This window comes from Rutidosis leptorrhynchoides, chromosome 5, assembly GCF_046630445.1.
Source record: "Rutidosis leptorrhynchoides isolate AG116_Rl617_1_P2 chromosome 5, CSIRO_AGI_Rlap_v1, whole genome shotgun sequence".
NCBI classification, from domain to species: Eukaryota; Viridiplantae; Streptophyta; class Magnoliopsida; order Asterales; family Asteraceae; genus Rutidosis; species Rutidosis leptorrhynchoides.
The window spans coordinates 405,056,341-405,071,805 of record NC_092337.1 but is presented as its reverse complement, the minus strand read 5'-3'; the positions used below and the strand labels follow the sequence as shown (position 1 = coordinate 405,071,805).

The window sequence follows — 15,465 nt, the reverse complement described above, 5'->3', positions numbered from 1 at the left end:
CACACACACAACCACACGCCCACCTACACCCACCCACACACACACAGTCCCATAAGCATGTATGTGTATATGCAACCACACACACATAAGCATGAATAAATACCTATACCTAAACACGTATACATATAGAAACATTCATAGGAGTATATACCTAGATACCGATACAGACAAACATATATACACTTAGATACATGTACCTAGATACATACATACATATACATATACAAACATATACACGGGACCCTATATATCACCTAGATAAAAACACATAGATAGAGGCATATACACGTATACACATAAACATAAGTACAAAAACTCCTACGTAGGTACATATACAGACTAAAGAATAGACCGTAAATACGACGTGGAAATATAAAAACAATAATGCAAAATACAGAAATACAGGCAAAAACAGATACCATGTAGAGGGATATGTTTATATATAATATGTAGTGTAGCTATATAAAATATAGTAATATTTATATATATGGTTGTAAAATAAATATATTTATATGTATGTATAAATCCCATATAAATTTACTGTCTATTATTTGTCAATAATAGACATTAAATAAGATTTATATGTAACTTGTTATATTTATATGTATATATGTATGTATAAATCCCATATAAACTTAAAATTTTCACCATCGTTGTTTCATTCAAACCTAATCATCATATATCATATATAGATAGATAGTCATGACTTTCATGATTGTTACCAGAATAGCAATCCAATCTATATGCCTTAAAACATCACAGGCATTCAAAATAAACCAGAAAGGTCACCACTAGGCCTAACTATGGCATAGTTTCACAAAATTGCTGCTATCATTCGCAACATATCAAATCAAAATAAAGTAGGATCATCATATATTCATTACAAACAATCATGAAAAGTCATCAGCTGCCACTTGCTAAGCCTTCTTGCTTCTGGTCCTAGCTCCTGCACCTGCAGATGAAGAGCATTCTCCATCACCATTTTTCTTCTGCTTCTTTGCAGCCTTCTTACCTCCCTTAGCCACCTTATCAGCCCCCAAATCTTTGCATTCAGCCACATCTGGGTTTACACTTGCATCCTTATTGTCATCAACAGTATCCTTAATCTCATCATCTTTATTAGGAGCTTTACCAGTAGTACCTGCTTTCCGTTTTTTGTTAGCTTTAGGTGAAGCTTTAGCAATAGTTACAGTATCAGATTTGTCTGCAACATCAGAACTTGAATCTTTAACACCTGCTTCCTTTTTCTTGTTAGCTTTAGGTGAAGGTTTTGCAATGGCATCTTTTTTACCACTTTCCTCAACAGCGTTCTTGGCATCATCAGATATGTTATCAGCTTCGGAACTCGCATCTTTTACTTCAGGCTCCACCTTTTCATCATTGTCTTCCTCTTTAACATTCGCATCATCATTTTTTTCATCTGCATTCAACATTTCTTCTTCAGAAGCAGTAGTTTCTTCCATTTCTTTAGTCTGTCTCTGAAGTGATTCAATCACACTCATCAATTCTCTATTCACCTGTCAAAAAATATATAAAGATTATACTAAAGAATCTTTTAAAACTAAGAATTCAACAAAGTTGCGAACTTTTAGCATAAACATAATACCTGTGGATTCTGAAGGTATTCAGAAATGTCATTAGTGCAAGTTGGGCATTTCATGATGTTCTTTTGTGCCCTTAATGTACGCCTACCTTCACAGTTCCTTTCCTTTATAAAAGTTTGACCAGCAAAAGCATCCTGCAAACAAGACTTGCAGAAATTGTGCGCACAAGGAGTAGTAAGCGGTTCGTTCATCACTTTCTTGCAGATAAGACAACAAAACTCTGCAGTAAAAGTACTTCACTAGATTAACATTTGATTGACTATGTGTATAAACATACTGTTAAGGCATTGATCTAGCACTCAAACTGCTAAAAATCTGACCTTTCAGAAGCCGTTCACTCACAGACATCATTTGTGTCTTCCGACGAACTGTCCTTGGAGCTTTACCACCCCCAACTTCTCCAGTGTCTGCTTGTCTTCTACTTTCAGGTGGTGGAATTTTCCATAACCAACAAGATTTCTCCTCCTACAGGAGAATATAATTACATAAAAATTGTACAAGACAATGTAATCGAAAAAGTAATAAAAAGTTGTATCTTACATCAAAATCCCAAGAGGGGGGAGCCTTCCTCTCTGTTACATCAGTTGCTTCTTTTAGCTCATTAATGGCAGGCAAAGGCCTCGGACGGTCACCAGTTTCATCACTGCCAAAATGTGATCAAAAGTAAAAAACTCAAATCCATACACAAATTTTATTAAGGCTTAATAAATGACAATAATAATAGCAATTACAGACCTTGTCCATGGTGCAGGATCATTATCACAACGAACAAAGAGATACCGACATACCTTGTACCCCTGTTTTAGATCTTAATGTCAGACAAGAATGTATGGAAAAATCTATATAAAGTATACGGTTGTAATAAGTCTTAAATATTTTACTGTATGACAAATCATACTTGAATTCCTGGTTTCCTCCAGCATTTCTCAATCCGGTATACCCCATCATACCGTACTCCTTGTTCAGGTGCATATGCTGAACGTTTCTCTTTGTGAGATCTGCAAGTTTTTATTATAAAATTGTTCAATACATTCAATAATATATGCCATATATGAAAATAAACCACATTAGCATTAGATATTAGATAGATGAATTATAACACAAACACACACACACACACAAAAAAGAAAAAAAGAAAAAAAGAAAGAAAAAAGAAAGAAAAAAAAACAGGACCGCTCATCATCACTAAAAACATAGTATTCAATCTTCTATAAGCTATTATTATATGTTGAAGATAAAGCCAATGAATCTGAAGAACAACAAACATTTAAAGACTTGGGAACTAGCTGCAACTCATGATATCTGGTTACTAAGAAAAAACCAATTTGTAATCAATTGACTTGAATTATTGCAATGACTATTCATACATTATCAACTGTTAATAAATTGAAAACTGACAAGAAAATTTTAATGAGACCACCAAGAACAAACGTTATTAGAAAATACCTGACAACACGTACTGGGTATCCCTTTTTGCAACTAACACGTAAAGCTTCGTTAGATTTATCAAATTTCTGATCAAACGACTGTGTCTTGTTGGTCCTTTTATTTCCACTCAGGTCTCTTCCACCACTGAAAGCAACAACAATAAAGAAACATAGAATAAAACAAAAAATGCATACTTCTGAAACGAAATTCATGCACAAAAACATTAACCTTCTGAAGATATGATACAGCTTAAAAGCCCATAAATGCCATAGACAGCATCTCAGTTAAAAGATCCATAAAAATTCTTGTAAAAATTGTGCATCATACAATCTTAGTCAATGAATTTAATAAGTAAACGGGCAATTAAATAATAAGGAATTTGTTCTACCATTGCCATGTCAAATAAAGTAAACAACTATGGAAACAACATTACTTCAATACATAATTGCAGACAAAAACAATTTCAAAGATTTGAAGTTATATGATGGAAGCGTATACTCAAATACCATACCATAAATGGAATATATCAGCATTTACCAAAAGAAGACCATATCAACCAACAAAATTATTTATAATCAAGAAGGTTACAAAAAAAGGTAATAGATTTTGACTAAAAACCCTAAACAAAAACACGGGAGCCGCCGTCACCCTGTTCTCTCCCTCACCGGCCGTCGGCTTTCTGCCAGCAGTCCGGGGACCTCTCTCCCTCCCCTATTTCAGTAGTATATATTCTCCCCCAAATCGTCATAATGTTCGTTATATCACTCGGTAACCTTTTTTGGTCCATTCTTAGGTCATCAATTCAAATTAGTAGTTTTGAGTAGTTCGGGTTGTTTCAGATCAAGTGGTTGGAACTGGTTGGTTTCAATGTTCCGTGGTTGAAAAATAAATATAAAAAAAAAAAAATACATATTTATAATCAAACACTACTCAGATCAGAAAGAAACACAGTATACCTTCCGGTGTAGAGAAACCATTCACCATGATCTTCATCATCTTCATATCCTCCAGATAATGCAACAGACTGGGCCCCATATTCAGACTGTCCACAAATCCCAGCAACATGAGGCAAATGCGCACCCCACTGTCTACACTCCATACGATCCTCCCATGTTTCTCCAACCAAAACCCCCATTCCTCGCTCGGGATCATTCTCTGCAGTAATTGGTCCAAAATGATCAGGCGGAACTGTTACAAATATCTTCCCACTGCACGCATTAGCCTTTCCAGTCTTCTTTGCACGCTCAGTAGTGTACGCTTTGTCTGGTTTGTTTTGGTTCAAAACAGAAACATACGCCTTAGATGGTCCAGAACCAGCATTTGATTTTGTCATCTTCGCCATCCTAATTGCAATTACAAGTGATGAATTAATTCTGGGATTGCTTGCCATTTTAGGAGGAATTGAAGTTCGACAAATGGCACATGTTCGCTTCCCCTGACCAACCCATTTCTCAAAGCACTTCAAGCAAAAGTTGTGACCGCATGGTGTCTGAAAATTAAGCAATATAATATTCCCTTAGATACGATACAAAAACATTAATCCGTAACATAACAGGCTTTCACCTTTTAACGGATGAAGTACCATTTACGTCTAGATACATACTTACATTCATGTGCAATTGTACGCAAATTAACTGCACAATAATATGCGGACATAAACCGATTAACAATTTCAATCATGTTTTTTTCTCTACTAAATTAACAAACTTAGTGTTAAGTGATGTTCACAAACTGTTCAGTCAACCCTAGTTTACACAGTTTTACCTTTTTTATCACTTAACATAATAACAATGTTAGGTACAATTACACAAAAATGATACAAACAACCACACAAATATATAAACAAGCTATACAATTATAATATCAATTACATTTTTCATTATTTCTGGAAATAAATATAGATATACCGTTACTGGTCTCTCCGGTAACTGCATGCAAAACGAGCAATTAAAACTGCCGCTAAGAAGCTTCAAAACATCGTGACCGCCACCAACGGTCTCCTTTTTCTCATCGGCCGGTTTATCGCCGTCACCGGAAGTTCCACCGCTCATCAACTGCTGACGTCGCCTAGCTTTCTCTTGATCGGAAAGCGATGCATCAGATTCAATGGCGCGAATCGCCGTAATTAGTGCGGCGGACGGTTCAGATCCCGATGCGACGGATGATGGCGGCGCGGTAGCAGAAACGAGATTAGTACAGTCAGGACACTCCCATTGTGCAGCATCGGCTAGGGTTTGGGGACGTGCTGATAAACAGTCGAGATGCCAAGGAGTGACACATGTTTTGCACGTGATCTTTTCTTCTTCAGGTGGATTAATTTTGCAGATCATACAACAGCCATCTCCGTCGCAAGGAAGATCGTTATCGTTCGCCATTGAAGAGGTATGGAGGCTGAATGTGTATGTATTGAGTATTGAGTAACACTATAAAATGAAGACGATGATATAATATAAATATAAATATAAATATAAATAAATATAATATAAATTGTAATTTATTTATACACAGTGCGAATTGAAATATTTTAAGAATTTTGGGGAAATTGAAAATATTGAATTGAGGGTTTTGGGTTTGAATTTTTCCCTCTTTTTTTTAGTTCCAGATGTAGAAAATATTTTTGGGGCTTAAAAAGAAATTGTATCAGGTGTTGAAATCATTTTTTAAGGTTATGACTTATGACTAGTTATGACCTTAATTCAAAATAAATCACACTATCGAATTGAATTGTTTTCATGTTTTTTTCCTTTAGAAACTATCGGTTGAATATTCTTTTTATGTATACCTAGACTAGATGCTTGATGATTGATTTTTGTTTTTTTCATGCAATTTTAAAAGATAAAGGAGCATTGTTTATGTCTATTGTTAAATCTTTTGTGAATGTATTTGTTAACTGATAATTTATAAGGCTGTGTTCCACATATTTTTCAAAAAAAAAAAAAAAAATGAGAGAGAGGTGAATGAAAGGTAAGGATTGTGAATCATTCTAATTTGAAAGGAAAGAATTGAAGAAAAATTACACTGTTTTTCACTTCCCTTTCCTTTATATTCAAACTCTAGAATAGTCATTCTTTGATTCAATCTTTCTAAACCCTTTCCTTTCCTTTAAAAAACCAGGAAAACAACCTAAATGTTCGTTTAGAGCAACACTTTCACAAGCTATCAATTAACCTCAAAGTTTATATAATTATTCAAAAAAAAATAATTATACGTTTAAAAGACAAACATATTAACTCAACTCCGTTTCAACCACAGACGGATTATAGTTAGAGTAGAGGTGGATTACTGTCACTCTAAGACATTTTGTCTTTAACAGTAATATTCGTATTTGTTGGGACTATATATGAAAAATGTACTATTGGGGCATTAGACCCCACTTATTATTCAACCACCGACATTGACGTTTGAGACTTTGAGAAATTAGGTTTTAATATATTATTAAAAATTTCACTCGTTAAGTATTCTTACGCAATATTTAGTTTTTGCTTTTCTATTCTTTTAGCATCTAGCGAATTTTATACGGTTGAAATTTGTGCATCAATTAGGTAGTTTTATTATTAACCCTCTTACAACCTAAAAACACGTGAGAAATGGTGTCGTTTGACACCCAACCCAACCAAAAAAAGGGTCAAAACTACATTAACCCAAACTTTACCCCAAAAACTGCGAAAAAAACTACTCCACTATAACCATGCAAAAAATACCCCCAAGTCTAGGGGGTAATACATAACTTTCTAAAATTAAAATAAAAACTTCACCCAAACACTTCGAAATCCCGTATCTTTCTCCTCGCCTCGAATTAAGTTTCACCGACCACACCGATAAACTCAAAATAATTTTATGAACAAAACGAAACTAGTTACGTTCGAAACGGACACTTTTTAAAAAACGCTAAACACAACGAGAGCTCGTATCTTCCCGCTCGCCGAGAGTTAAATTTTTTCGACAGCAGCGTCATACTCGAAATAATTTTATGAACAAAACAAAAAAAACACGTTCGAAACGGACACTTTCTAAAAAACGCTGAACACAACGACAGCTCGTATCTTCCTGCTCGCCGCGAGTTAAATTTTTTTGCCAGCACCGTTAGGCTCGAAATACTTTTATCAACAAAACGAAACTAACTACGTTCGAACCGGAGAATTTTTAAAAAATACTAAAAACGACAACACCTAAAACGGCGGTTAACCATGAGCCGTTTTCCCTTATGTAAATACCTAAAGCTACGTTAAATATGAATATGCAGGCCGAAAGCTCCCGCCGCATCGCGCGGGCCAGATCCGGACTAGTTATATATGAAACTACATATTTTGGTTATATTTTCTGACCCTCATTATGTTAATTTTCAAACTTTGTGCCAACCGAACTTTTAGAATTCACTTACTAATGATGTACTATTATTATACACACGAAATAGAACACAATACAAAAAACAAAAAGAAGCCCAAAGAGTAGTAATACACATTATCATTCGATAACTTAACGACCAAACTTTCTAAGATCCACTTACTAATAGTATGTTAGTATAAGCAAGGTTGCAAAAAAAAAGCTATTTGGGGATTAATCGGTGGGACTTTGCAATAAGTAATTTGCAATTCGGAGATTAATCGGATGTACTTTTTATACAATTATATAATAAATTTTTAAAATTATATGTATATGTGTAAATACTTAAAAAAAAAAAACATAAACACAAACATCAACTTTAACATAATTGTCTAAAATCGTTAATTTTGTTCAAAAACTATAGAATTCTAGTTCAAATTTATATATATACTGATTATGGACAATGCCAACCAATCATATTCCACCACATTATCACCTTCGCTACAGTAGTAGCTACAGTTATAACAGTAACCAGGGGTATTTTAGTCTTTTTACACGCGCAAAAAAAAAAACTGACAAACAAAATCATACACCAAAAATTAACAACTTACTAAATTGAACAAAAAAAAACAAACTTCTATCAATAATCTCTGCCATCAACGCCCGCGACTTCGGGCAACAACCCTCGGTAACTGCCACCACCGCCCAAATCTAAAGAAAAATATGCGCTGTTAAAACAGTGAAAAAAAAAATAGAAAAGAAGGATGGTGACATCCGATATAAAATACAAACGAATCTTATAAAAAAAAAAGGGGAACTAAAAGATACAAAAAATCCTATGTTAAAAATTTATAATAAAAAATATTATAAATGAATATAACAAAAATATAGAAACATCTTTCAATCTATAAATCTGTAATATTTTAAATTACATCTTAAACAAAATAATTCATATCTATGTTTTAATTTCACATCCAAGAACTATCACCATCCATCCCTTTTCAACTACATTTATAAAAAAAATATTTTCCAAACATATAAGCATAATAACATATCTGACCGTGGAAGTGCGAATGATATGCGGCGGTTTGATCGAACAAATTACATATATCAAATCTTATATCTATTTTATATTTTTAATAGTCTTAATATTACTGATATTATTATATATTAATTCTAATAACAATGAAGAGAGTAGTAATAATAATATTAGTATAATACTATATTTCAAATTTGTAAATCACACTTTATTAGGTACTACCGTATTTAATAAAATATATATAACATACATTAAATATTGAATATTTATACATTTTATATATTATGAGGTTGCATATTATTTTTATCATACCATATGTATGTAAATATAATGCTTTATCTACATAAGTACTATATGTTATTTCATAATATTATAAATTTCCAACAGGTATTATTTATACTTTTTATCTTACAATATATAGAAACTCTATGTATATATATATATCTAATGTTCACCGTTTCGTTTGCCTAATCTTTATATATATAGTTATGTTTTAAATAATAACTATAATAATATCATATTTTGTTTTATCTTTCATAGTAAATTCAGATAATTGATTTATATACTATTTCAAATTAATATATATGTATATAATTAAATATGTACATATCTATTTACAAATGTTTGTTCGTGAATCGTCGGGAATGGTCGAAGGTCAATTGAACATATGAACACAGTTCCAAAATTTTCGAGACTCAACATTACAGACTTTGCTTAACTTGTCGAAATCATATAAAGATTAAGTTTAAATTTGGTCGGAAATTCCCGGGTCATCACAATAAAAATCATTCATATGGTGAAAACCTGGTAACCGACATTAACAAGATGCATATATAAGAATATCCCCATCATTCCGGGACACCCTTCGAATATGATATAAATTTCGAAGTACTAAAGCATCCGGTACTTTGGATGGGGTTTGTTAGGCCCAATAGATCTATCTTTAGGATTCGCGTCAATTAGGGTGTCTGTTCCCTAATTCTTAGATTACCAAACTTAATAAAAAGGGGCATATTCGATTTCGATAATTCAACCATAGAATGTAGTTTCACGTACTTGTGTCTATTTTGTAAATCATTTATAAAACCTGCATGTATTCTCATCCCAAAAATATTAGATTTTAAAAGTGAGACTATAACTCACTTTCACAGATATTTCCTTCCTCGGAAATAAGACTTGGTCACGAAGCGATTCACGAACCTATACAAATATGTACATATATATCAAAGTATGATCAAAATATAATTACAACCATTTTTATTATGTTTTAGAGATTTGAGTGTATTAAGTCAGCTGTCCTCGTTAGTAACCTACAACTAGTTGTCCACAGTTAGATGTACAGAAATAAATCGATATATATTATCTTGAATCAATCCACGACCCAGTGTATACACGTCTCAGGCTAGATCACAACTCAAAGTATATATATTTTTGGAATCAACCTCAACCCTGTATAGCTGACTCCAACATTACTGCATATAGAGTGTCTATGGTTGTTCCAAATAATATATATACATGGGTCGATATGATATGTCAAAACATTTGCATACGTGTCTATGGTATCCCAAGATTACATAATATATTAGAATGCATGTATAATACAATATAAGTTAGCTAGGATATGATTTGTATAGATTTGTTAAACAATTTCCCGTAGCTAAAAAGATCAAAAATATCCAATCTTTTTTTACCCATAACTTTTTCATTTTAAATCCGTTTTGAGTGAATCAAATTGCTATGGTTTCATATTGAACTCTATTTTATGAATCTAAACATAAAAAGTATAGGTTTATAGTCGGAAATATATGTTACAAGTCATTTTTGTAAAGGTAGTCATTTCAGTCGAAAGAACGACGTCTAGATGACCATTTTAGAAAACATACTTCCACTTTGAGTTTAACCTTGATTTTTGGATATAGTTTCATGTTCATATGAAAAATCATTTTCTCAGAAGAACAACTTTTAAATCAAAGTTTATCATAGTTTTTAATTATCCAAACCAAAACAGCCTTCGGTTTCACTACGACGGCGTATATTCGATTTTATGATGTTCATCGTGTTTCCAGACTTTAAATTATTAAGTTAGCATATCATATAGATATAGAACATGTGTTTAGTTGATTTTAAAAGTCAAGTTAGAAGGATTAACTTTTGTTTGCGAACAAGTTTAGAATTAACTAAACTATGTTCTAGTGATTACAAGTTTAAACCTTCGAATAATATAGCTTTATATGTATGAATCGAATGATGTTATGAACATCATTACTACTTAAAGTTTTCTGAATAAAACTACTGAAAATGAAAAAAATATATCTAGCTTCAAAGGATCCTTGGATGGCTTGAAAGTTCTTGAAACAGAATCATGACACGAAAACAGTTCAAGTAAGATTTTCACTCGAAATAAGATTGTTATAGTTGTAGAAATTGAATCAAAGTTTGAATATGAATATTACCTTGAATTAGAAAGATAACCTACTATAAATAACAAAGGTTCCTTGATCTTAGATGATTACTTGGAATGGATTAGAAAGCTTGGAAGTAGACTTGCAAACTTGGAAGTATTCTTGATTTTTATGAAACTATACTTATGGAATTTATGAAGAAAACTTAGAACTTGAAGATGGAACTTGAGAGAGATCAATTAGATGAAGAAAATTGAAGAATGAAAGTGTTTGTAGGTGTTTTTGGTCGTTGGTATATGGATTATATATAAAGGATATGTAATTTTGTTTTCATGTAAATAAGTCATGAATGATTACTCATATTTTTGTAATTTTATGAGATATTTCATGCTAGTTGCCAAATGATGGTTCTCACATGTGTTAGGTGACTCACATGGGCTGCTAAGAGCTGATCATTGGAGTGTTTATACCAATAGTACATACATCTAAAAGCTGTGTATTGTACGAGTACGAATACGGGTGCATACGAGTAGAATTGTTGATGAAACTGAACGAGGATGTAATTGTAAGCATTTTTGTTAAGTAGAAGTATTTTGATAAGTGTCTTGAAGTCTTTAAAAAGTGTATGAATACATATTAAAATACTACATGTATATACATTTTAACTGAGTCGTTAAGTCATCGTTAGTCGTTACATGTAAATGTTGTTTTGAAACCTTTAGGTTAACGATCTTGTTAAATGTTGTTAACCCATTGTTTATTATATCAAATGAGATATTAAATTGTTACATTATCATGATATTATGATATATAATATATCTTAGTATGATATATATACAGTTAAATGTCGTTACAACGATAATCGTTACATATATGTCTCGTTTCGAAATCATTAAGTTAGTAGTCTTATTTTTACATATGTAGTTCATTGTTAACACACTTAATGATATATTTACTTATCATTTAACATAATTAACCAAGTGTATCAATATCTTAATATGATTCATATGTACCTAGTAAAACGTTGTTATAACGATAATCGTTATATATATCATTTTCGAGTTTCTGAATTTAATAGTCTCATTTTTATGTATATAACTCATTGTTAAAATACCTAATGAGATACTTACTTATAATAAAATCATGTTAACTATATATATACCCATATATATGTCATCGTATAGTTTTTGCAAGTTTTAACGTTCGTAATTTGTCTATCCCCCACTTCCTTTCAACTAATCGGAGACCTGCACTTTCTATCATAAAGTGCCTCAAACGACGTCATCTCAATACTAGAATGATAACTGTTGTTGTAGGAAAATTCTGCTAACGGTAGGTGTCGATCCCAACTGTTTTCGAAATCAATAACACATGCTCGTTGCATGTCTTCAAGCGTTTGTATCGTCCTTTCGCTCTGCCCATCAGTTTGTGGATGATTGGTAGTACTCATGTCTAGAAGAGTCCCCAATGCTTGTTGCAATGTCTGCCAAAACCTTGAAACAAATCTACCATCCCTATCAGAGATAATAGAGACGGGTATTCCATGTCTGGAGACAACCTCCTTCAAATACAATCGCGCCAACTTCTCCATTTTGTCATATTCTCTCATTGGCAGGAAGTGTGCTGACTTGGTGAAACGATCAACTATTACCCAAATAGTATCATAACCACTTGCAGTCCTTGGCAATTTAGTAATGAAATCCATGGTAATGTTTTCCCATTTCCATTCCGGGATTTTAGGTTGTTGTAGTAGACCTGATGGTTTCTGATGTTCAGCTTTGACCTTAGAATACGTCAAACATTCTCCTACATATTTAGCAATATCGGCTTTCATACCCGGCCACCAAAAGTGTTTCTTGAGATCTTTATACATCTTCCCCGCTCCGGGATATATTGAATATCTGGTTTTATGTGCTTCTTTAAGTACCATTTCTCTCACATCTTCAAACCTTGGTACCCAAATTCTATTAGCCCTATATCGAGTTCGGTCTTCCCGAATATTAATATGTTTCTCTGATCCTTTGGGTATCTCATTCTTCAACTTTCCTTCTTTTACAAATCCTTGTTGCGCCTCCTTTATTTGAGTAGTAAGGTTAGTACGAACAATTATATTCATAGCCTTTACCCGTATAGGTTCTCTGTCCTTTCTACTCAAAGCGTCAGCTACCACATTCGCCTTCCCTGGGTGGTATCAAATCTCAAGATCATAATCATTCAACAGTTCAATCCACATGCGTTGTCTCATATTCAGTTGCTTCTGATTAAATATATGTTGGAGACTTTTGTGGTCGGTATATATAATACTTTTGACCCCATATAAATAATGCCTCCAAGTCTTTAATGCAAAAACAACACCACCCAATTCCAAATCGTGAGTTGCATAATTTTGCTCGTGAATCTTTAATTGTCTAGACGCATAAGCAATCACCTTCGTTCGTTGCATTAATACACAACCGAGAACTTGATTTGATGCGTCACAATAAATCACAAAATCATCATTCCCTTCAGGCAATGACAATATAGGTGCCGTAGTTAGCTTTTTTTTCAATAACTGAAACGCCTTCTCTTGTTCATCCTTCCATTCAAATTTCTTCCCTTTATGCGTTAATGCAGTCAAGGGTTTTGCTATTTTGGAGAAATCTTGGATGAATCTTCTGTAGTAACCAGCCAATCCTAAAAATTGACGTATATGCTTCGGAGTTTTTGAGGTTTCCCACTTTTCAACGGTTTTGATCTTTGCCGTGTCCACCTGGATACCTTCTTTGTTCACTATGTGACTGAGGAATTGAACTTCTTCCAACCAAAATGCACACTTTGAAAACTTAGCGTAACGTTTTTCTTTCCTCAATACTTATAACACTTTTCTCAAATGTTCTTCGTGCTCTTGATCATTCTTTGAGTAAATAAGTATGTCATCGATGAAAACAATGACAAACTTGTCAAGATATGGCCCACACACTCGGTTCATAAGGTCCATGAACACAGCTGGTGCGTTAGTCAATCCAAACGGCATAACCATAAACTCGTAATGACCATAACGCGTCCTAAAAAGCAGTTTTTGGAATATCATCCTCCTTTACTCGCATTTGATGATATCCAGAACGTAAATCGATTTTTGAATAAACCGACGAGCCTTGTAGTTGATCAAATAAGTCGTCAATTCTCGGCAGTGGATAACGGTTTTTGATGGTAAGTTTATTCAACTCTCTGTAGTCAATACACAACCTAAATGTACCATCCTTATTTTTGACAAACAAAACAGGAGCTCCCCATGGTGATGTACTTGGTCGTATGAAACCACGCTCTAGAAGTTCTTGTAATTGGCTTTGAAGTTCCTTCATTTCGCTGGGTGCGAGTTTGTATGGAGCACGAGCTATTGGTGCAGCTCCCGGTACAAGATCTATTTGAAATTCAACGGATCGGTGTGGAGGTAATCCCGGTAATTCTTTCGAAAATACATCGGGAAATTCTTTTGCGACGAGAACATCATTGATGCTCTTTTCTTCAGTTTGTACTTTCTCGACGTGTGCTAGAACAGCATAGCAACCCTTTCTTATTAACTTTTGCGCCTTCAAATTAATAATAAGATTTAGCTTCGCGTTGCTCTTTTCTCCGTACACCATTAAGGGTTTTCCTTCTTCTCGTACAATGCGAATTGTTCTATTTACAACTGATAATGCTAAAAACGAACATATATTTCATAGCATTATTCCCCAAGAGAGACAAGCTTTTAGTTGCAAATGTTCTATTTACAAGTGATATTCGTTTAAATATTAAAAGGTGAAGACAAAAGACAGATTCGACGAATTGAAGACGCAAACGACCAAAAAGCTCAAAAGTACACAATACAATCAAAGAGGTTCCAATTATTGATAAGAAACGTCTCGAAATTACAAGAGTACAAGATTCAAAACGCAAAGTACAAGATATTAAATTGTACGCAAGGACGTTCGAAAATCCGGAATCGGGACCAGAGTCAACTCTCAACGCTCGACGCAACGGACTAAAAATTACAAGTCAACTATGCACATGAATATAATATAATATATAAATAATTCTTAAAAATTATATATATATTATATTAATATTTAAAATCGTCGGTAAGAAAGAAGCCAAAGCTGGTGAGCTGGAATTTCAAACTCCGCGACTCGCGGAGTTTGAAGGCAAAAAATGCCGCGAGTCGCGGAGACCCCCTGAACTCAATTCCCTATAAAAGCAAATGCAGTTTGATCGCAAAAACCATCCAATATATCAATCTCTCTATATCTATACGTAATATTTATATTTATATTTATATTTTAATTTTAATTTTAAATCCTAATAATAAGGGTGTGTTAGCGAATGTTGTAAAGGTGTAAGTCGAAATTCTGTCCGTGTAACGCTACGCTATTTTTAATCATTGTAAGTTATGTTCAACCTTTTTAATTTAATGTCTCGTAGCTAAGTTATTATTATGCTTATTTAATCCGAAGTAATCATGATGTTGGGCTAAATATTAAAATTGGGTAATTGGGCTTTGTACCATAATTGGGGTTTGGACAAAAGAACGACACTTGTGGAAATTAGACTATGGGCTATTAATGGGCTTTATATTTGTTTAACTAAATGATAGTTTGTTAATGTTAATATAAAGATTTACAATTGGACGTCCCTATAAATAACCATATAC

The 15,465-nt window shown here is 33.3% G+C and overlaps 1 protein-coding gene across 1 annotated transcript; it reads right to left on the bottom strand.

The window, feature by feature from the left end:
* Positions 1-705: 705 nt before the first annotated feature.
* LOC139846863 (E3 ubiquitin-protein ligase ORTHRUS 2-like) lies at positions 706-5,410 on the bottom strand. Its single transcript, XM_071836407.1, has 9 exons — positions 4,940-5,410; positions 3,989-4,521; positions 3,051-3,176; positions 2,503-2,602; positions 2,340-2,401; positions 2,145-2,247; positions 1,925-2,069; positions 1,607-1,824; positions 706-1,517 (listed from the first exon to the last, which is right to left on the bottom strand). Exons 1-9 carry the CDS (start codon positions 5,405-5,407, stop codon positions 918-920), a joined length of 2,355 nt encoding a protein of 784 aa, XP_071692508.1. The 5' UTR covers positions 5,408-5,410; the 3' UTR covers positions 706-917.
* Between the last annotated feature and the right edge of the window lie 10,055 nt (positions 5,411-15,465).

Coding starts and splice junctions, on each gene's coding strand:
- LOC139846863 (XM_071836407.1), bottom strand. CDS start 5,407: ATGGCGAACGATAACGATCTTCCTTGCGACGGAGATGGCTGTTGTATG. Junction 2,402..2,502: donor GGAGGAAACCAGGAATTCAA/GTATGATTTGTC, acceptor GATCTAAAACAG/GGGTACAAGGTATGTCGGTA. Junction 2,248..2,339: donor GATCCTGCACCATGGACAAG/GTCTGTAATTGC, acceptor ACATTTTGGCAG/TGATGAAACTGGTGACCGTC.